Raw genomic sequence first — 7067 nt, forward strand, 5'->3', positions numbered from 1 at the left:
CCAACATGAGCAGCAGAGGTCAGAGGGAGCAGGATAAAAAGGATTAGGGGACCTGGTGAAAGAAGGTTGCGCTACTTTGATAGAGGTCAGAGTGCGAAAGGAGTCAACGAAACAGGGGAGTGCTGTTTTTCAACATCTAATTTCGAGTGTAGCCTTTTTTCAAACACATACCTGAGCCTGAGGAATGCGGTTAATGCAATGTTGACCTTTTGAAGATGACGCCGGGCGAACCCCTCCGAGGCGCTGCGATGACACGAATGTGCTTTATTTTCCTGCTGATGAGTAACGCCGCGTCAGTCTCCACGCAGTTTAACGGATACAACTGTGACGCCAGCCACCACAGCAGGTTTCCTGGTGAGAATAATGCAGACAGACTCAAGCACTCTGTCCCTCTTTGATTTCCGACTGCAGATACTAACACAAGATAATGATTCTCTCAGAGGTGGAATTTGCTCTGGCTTTTTCATTTGGCGAGTGTACTTTGAATTAATCGAGTGATTCTCCACACACTGTGCAGTTCTATTACCTCCCATGTGTGATGTGCTGCATTCAACTATTTACCTCAAAACACAAGTCCACTAAATGTGACACTGGCTTGTACTAGTAAAATTTAAAATATTATTAGGAATTGATATTGATATGATATGTATTTAATAATTTACCCAATCAAAGTTAATCATATATACATATCAATACATTGTAGATTGTGTATATTGAGTTATTCTATTTTTGATAATTTTATACTTCTCTTTGAATCTCTACATTGTGGCTTTCATGTCTTTTGAAAAGCTTTTTGTTTTTATATTTACTTTTTAATTGATCTTATCTTGTCTCCCGACGTTAAGTACAAACATTTCTCAATTTTACACAATACAAGACAGAAGCACATCAAATTAAAGCCTCTTTTTTTAAAAACATTACAACCCTAATCAAGGCAGGGTTAATTACAGCCTTGTTTTACTAAACTATATTATTTTTAGCTACATGTACCTGACTAAAAATACAATCTTACGAGTGCAGATACAGTATAATATCCATTTGACAGCTACTACAAAGATAATGTTTGAGAATGATATTTCTTTGTCAAATGCATCTTCTCTTTTTGTATGTGCCTGACTCGGCCTCTTTGAACTCCTGATGATTGTTTTCTTATTTAGCTTTTTAAAGTGTTGATTGTCATATCACATTTGCAGAATCTTAATCCTACAGATGAAAAGTCTTGTTTTAAAGGTGTCAGCCTGCGTCTGTATTTATCTAAAAACTGCTGAAGTAAAAAAATTGAATTCAAATACTTTTCACTAATCACAAACTTCAGAATAAATGATTCTTAATTATACCCTTAAGTATTTAACAATAGTCTTAGATCAAAGAGACTGATGCAGGTCTATTAAGTTGGTTTAGAGCAGATCACAGATGGCTGCAGCACAAATTAATAAAACTGATATTAGTTGTGTTAATCACTCTTTGTGCATCTTGACTGTGTGTGACTAAATGATAGTCTTTTTTTAATGACGAAAACCAGCTGGCAAATTACTTAACTGCTCCAGTGTGAATTTCTTCTATTTCTACTTTAACTATTTTATAAGAATATTACAGTTCAAGTGTGTAGTATTGAGAGGTGTCTATTGGCAGATATTAAACATCATTTTCATAAATGTGTATTAATTGGGGTAAAAAATACCAAAAAATACAAAACAAACATATTTTGCCTACACACTTATATATTTCAGTAAACTTATTGTATTTTAAATAATGAACGATATGGTAGATGTAGATTGTTGTCTTTTGTCAGTTATTTCTGCATCGATGTTGTCAGTTGCTCTTTTATGTGTTGCCTTGAGTCGCAGTGAGTTGCTCCGGTAACGTTGTTCACACTCGGTGAACAGCTGACTTTGATCAATATGAACCTTTCAATATTGGGATTTGATTCCTGCCATCTAATCAGACACTGTTTGATCCCTGAGATTTAAGGTCGGTATCAGTGTGGTGGTGAACGAGCTCTGGCTGCAGTCGATTGAAAACTTCCTTCCTCCTTTTCTTCCTGAACCCTCTTCCTCTGTCGTCCTGCAGGAGAGCGGGACGTCAGCGTGTACTGCGGGGTCCAGACCATCACCTTGAAGATCAACTTCTGCCCGGTGCTTTTCTCCGGCTACACTGACGCCGACTTGGCCCTGAACGGTCACCATGCGGACATGCAGTGCCGTGGCTTCATCAACAACAACACCTTCCCCACGGCGGTCCTGTTCAGCATCAGCCTCAGCACTCTGGAGGCCTGCGGCAACAGCCTGGTGGTAAAGAATACACAAACACTTGGATGCATAGGCAACGTCATAATGCTGTTTACTGACCTGGGAGAAAGCAAAGTGTGTGGGTTGTCTCTCTCTGCAGGTCAGCACAGCCTACGGGCCCAATGCCTATGGGAACATGTCTCTGGTACAAATTGGTAACATCTCAGGCTACATCGACACCCCTGACCCGCCAGCTATAATCAGCTACCTGCCCGGGTTGCTGTATAAATTCAGCTGCAGCTATCCACTGGAGTACCTGGTCAACAACTCACAGCTGGCATCGTAAGTTGCAACCAAAAAAAAGACCTTCAGTACCAAAAAAAAGCTTGACCCTCATGTGTGGATTAGATATTAATTTATTTATTTAATGAAGAACTGTGTTTTCCTAAACGGTGGCAATGATAAGCCTTTTCAGTTTAAAAGCCTGAATGGGTTTGTGTCTCGTAAAATGTTGAGAGTATTTCTTCTAATGCTTGAGATGCTAATATACTTCCTCTAAAAAGTCTTTCAGTCATGTAAATAAATAAATATATTCTAACTTTGTGATTAAATCCCATCACACCATCTGCTATCAAAGGTTTATTTTTTTAAGTGCCTCAGCCATTTCCAAAAAGATGAAAAATAGAATTATAATAACGGTGTTGAACTTTTTCACAGCTCCTCTGCTGCTGTTTCTGTCAAGGACGGCAATGGTACCTTCGTGAGCACGTTGAGTATGATCCTGTATAATGTGAGTTCACAGCCACAAGAATATTTTATTGTATACAATCAATAAAAAAAATTCTTCAATTCATGAAGCTTTTAATTATAAGTATCAAAAATGATTTTAATGAAAATTTAGTTCATGATCTCTGAATCATCATTTCAATAGATCCATCTTTTTACAACTGGTGATGTCTCATTCTTATTGCGAATAACCCTCTCAAATAATGAATGAAGACTGAGTTCATGAGCTTTGAATCATGTTGGTGCTTTCTTCCAATGAATCCGTCATCTAAAGAAAAACTGATTTATGCTTGAAAGTATAGTTATAGGTTTATTTCCGTGAATGTTAACAAATCCAATGAAAAACTCAAAACCAACAATGAACATGGGCTCTACCTCGATCCCACTCACCATAAAAAACTCACAAGAGCACAAAATAAAAAAGGATATGCTGCTAAAATATTCCCAAACAAAAGTAGTATTTCCAATGTTTGATTAAACTTTGCCAAAAAATTTCTGTTTCTTGATAGATATAAAATACTATAATATCTTTAGAACTGTTTTTGAAAACAAACGTTTCTTTTCATATTTTTATAAATTTTTATTTATCATATATTTAACCAGGATGGTCCCAGATAGCAATTGAGATGCAGGCATATAAATTGCATCATCATTATCTAATACTCACAAAATAGTAATTTGGAGTCATCTTTTTCTAAAAGTAAATGAAAAGCCTTTTTAATTGAAAATATAAACCTAACTTCTGAGTTTTGCTACTTTTAAAGACAATGCCATGGAATAAATAATAGTGTCATCTGCAAAAAACTCATGTTTGCTGTTCCTAATCCTGAACTAAAACGAGTTATTTAAAAAAAAAAAAAATTGTCCTAAGATAGATCCTTGTGGAACGCCTGTCTTTCTCAGTTGAAGAGTTTTAACTGGCTATGGACACACATTGAGTTCTTCCAGTCAGATTGTTTGAAAATCAGTTCATCACAGTTTCAAATGTTTTTACCTATTTTAAATGTTTGTGTCCAGACTGTGAAATAATGAGTTTAGGAAAGTTTTGGACCTATGTATTGTTGGTTTATGTCCTTTCACTGGATTTGTAGACAATATCTTAAATAGAGTATCACAAGCCTTGTACTATACTCACTATGTGACTGTTTTCCTTATTTGTTCCTAATCTCATGCTGTTTTGTTTTGTCCTCCATAGGATTCAACGTACAATCAACCTCTTTCTATCCCAATGGCTGGACTGGCTCTGAAAACCAGAGTATTTGCTGCTGTGAAAGCCACAAACTTAGACAAAAGGTTCTAGATAATATCCGATCTTTTACTATTGGATATTCTCCTAATTTTAAAATGTCAGAAATCTTATGTAGCAGCAGATATCTTATCATGAACAACAACAACAGCTTCAGTGAAGCACATATGATATTTCTGTCAATCACAACGTCTTTCCCACCATCATTTTTTGAATGACGCCAGGAATTGGTATTATTTCTTTGCTTTGCCTACATTCATTATGCCATTATGTTATTATTCTAAGGGAAGGCGCCAGCCTGCAGCAGAGAAAGCCCGAGTTGTATTTTCCCATGTGCAGTTAGATCTCTATCCCTCATCCCATCTCGCACTTTTGTCCTTGTGCAGGTGGAACATCTTGATGGACTACTGTTACACAACCCCCTCAGGGAATCCTAATGATGAACTCCGCTATGACCTTTTCTTTGGGTAATCTTGCTTTTTTCCCCGCTCAAGATGATGACTTAATGATCCACAAAAAGAGAGTCATTACCTATTCAGGTCCTCAAAATGGGTCATGCTCATGAATGCTACTTTTTTCTTCTCTAAGTGCTTAAGCATACATCGAATCTGTCATGTTCACAGTGTGCATGTAGCAGTGGATATCATCATGTATGTGCATATCTGTGTCCTCTTTGACACAGCTGCTCCAAAGACCCACAGACGACGGTTTTCGAGAACGGGATGAGTCAGATGGGACGATTTTCTTTCGAGGTTTTCCGTTTCGTTAAACACAGACACCAGAAGATGTCCACTGTGTTTTTGCACTGCGTCACCAAGCTTTGCCGGGCCGACGACTGCATCATGCTCATGCCAGTAAGTTTAAAAAACCAAGCGTCTCAGTTCGTGTGTTCCCTGACCTCAATGAGGACTGGAAACTGATGATGTGATTGGCAGATTTGTGGACGACGGCGGAGGCGGGACGCAGAGGAGAGTCATGATTCCCTACCATCAGCGTCTGGGAACGCAGTCATCACTGCTGGACCGATCATCACCAGGAGCGGTATAAAGAAAACAGTGTCTCTTAAAAGATTAGACTCGAAGGCCTTGGTTAGGAATGCAGAAGCACAAAATCTGACACATTAAAACTAGTCACACATTTCAACAGCCTCTTACTCAGGTACAGTACAATTGAAATTGCTGCACTTAAATCTGTTCTAAGGAGTAAACCAATTATTTTGAATATGCTAATACGCAAGCTTCACAAATAGTATTTCAAGTCTTTATGTTAAGCTAAGTTAACCGGCAGATTGCTGCAGCTACAAATTTAACAGACAAATATGAAAGTGACATCTATCTCATCATTCAGCTCTCAGCAATTGAGCAGATATGCATTAGTATTTATTTAAATCAGTGAATCCACAGTGAAGATTAAAGTATCTGTAAAAATGACTCTGATAAACACTTTGAAAATCATTTTTCAGATGAGACTCCTGTCAACAACTCCCAGCTCGGTAAGCTCCCTCATCCCATGTTACACAATGTAAAAAAAAAGGTTTTAAATGTCACCTGTGACTGAAGATGGCAGATACCGATGGAAATTGATGATTTACAGCAACGACACAAAGGTTCAACCTTCTTTTTCTGAAAAAAAGAAAAAGAAAAAAGAACGACGTCACCTTCATGCTTCTGCTTGTGTTCATCTTTCCACCCAGCAGCCTCTGGAGGCTCCTCCCAGCAGATGAACCCGGGGACCAGTGCTCTGGTCTCAGGCGTGGTCGTCCTGGGTGGGGTCAGCGTGGGCTTCCTCCTGCTGTCGCTTCGCCTCCTGCAGAAGTCCCGCCTCCGATCGACCTCAGCCTCAGGTGTTTGGAACACCGGCTTCAAATAAATATACTGTATATCCCGTAATTGAGTAATACTTCTTAATACAGCCACTGGTTTACAGGGTGATTTTGTGGTATCAGATTAAAGGTCAGCATCTTAAATGTACTTCACACTAGTACTTATTGTAAGTTAAGTTTAAGAAACATGACAATGTGGTCCAAAAGTCGCATTGAAAAGGTAGCATTAGGACCCTAGTGTGTACCAGTATGGTAAAACAGCTGAATACATACAGAATAGATACAATATAAGTACCTTAAGTACATGAAATAGAAGAGACACATACACAAGACACACATGTGTGATTGTGTCCATAGTGCATTCAATATCCTCAAAGGATAAAACACAAGGAGCAGCACATAGTTCAAATCATTTCAACTATAAAACCAGATCTGATGTCCACACACGATCAAAATCGAATAAAACCAAATCAATAATTTGTACTGGGCTGTAAGAGAATGAGTTACAGTGCCGGGAAACAAATGTTGATGTTTGGAAAGAAAATGGTTAACAATCTAAATGGGTAATCAACAGAATTATGCTGTTAACTTAATTTTTAAGTTTCTCAAGTAATGGGGATTACCTATTTTTGATCCAACACATAGTAGAAACTATCTATAGGTTTTTTGATAAAGTATTTGTATAAGAACAAGGTCTGTGGGCTGCATTACAATGTGTAGCTGTTACCCTTTTACTACTTTTTGATTATTACCATACCAATGTTGTTTTTCCAATTACACTCTGTAGGTACCCCAAATTTACAGAAACACTTTATATCTTATTTCTGTCCAATGCCCGATAGTTCATTACCTTTCTTTTCCATACTTTTCTCCCACTGCCCTTACATTTTTGACTGTATTATAAACTCGTACCCCTCTTTGTACTGACAGCATGTTGAGGCCCCTGATTTAAACAAACTAATACGGATGTGTTGGCATGTGTGTG

General features: G+C 38.0%; 1 protein-coding gene across 1 annotated transcript; it reads left to right on the top strand.

Annotated features, from left to right (window-relative positions):
• The first annotated feature begins 248 nt into the window (after positions 1–248).
• LOC128440415 (zona pellucida-like domain-containing protein 1) lies at positions 249–6129 on the top strand. Its single transcript, XM_053423111.1, has 10 exons — positions 249–354; positions 2071–2291; positions 2389–2570; positions 2946–3018; positions 4210–4307; positions 4647–4727; positions 4943–5114; positions 5196–5301; positions 5723–5752; positions 5954–6129. Exons 1-10 carry the CDS (start codon positions 249–251, stop codon positions 6127–6129), a joined length of 1245 nt encoding a protein of 414 aa, XP_053279086.1.
• The last annotated feature ends 938 nt before the right edge of the window (positions 6130–7067 follow it).

This window comes from Pleuronectes platessa, chromosome 5 (genome assembly GCF_947347685.1).
Source record: "Pleuronectes platessa chromosome 5, fPlePla1.1, whole genome shotgun sequence".
NCBI lineage: Eukaryota > Metazoa > Chordata > Actinopteri > Pleuronectiformes > Pleuronectidae > Pleuronectes > Pleuronectes platessa.

Bases quoted from the DNA above. Each gene is read 5' to 3' on its own strand.
- LOC128440415 (XM_053423111.1), top strand. From the start codon at position 249: ATGACACGAATGTGCTTTATTTTCCTGCTGATGAGTAACGCCGCGTCA. The intron at 3,019-4,209 runs GTGAGTTCACAG...TGTCCTCCATAG, and splicing joins TGAGTATGATCCTGTATAAT to GATTCAACGTACAATCAACC. The intron at 4,308-4,646 runs GTTCTAGATAAT...GTCCTTGTGCAG, and splicing joins GCCACAAACTTAGACAAAAG to GTGGAACATCTTGATGGACT.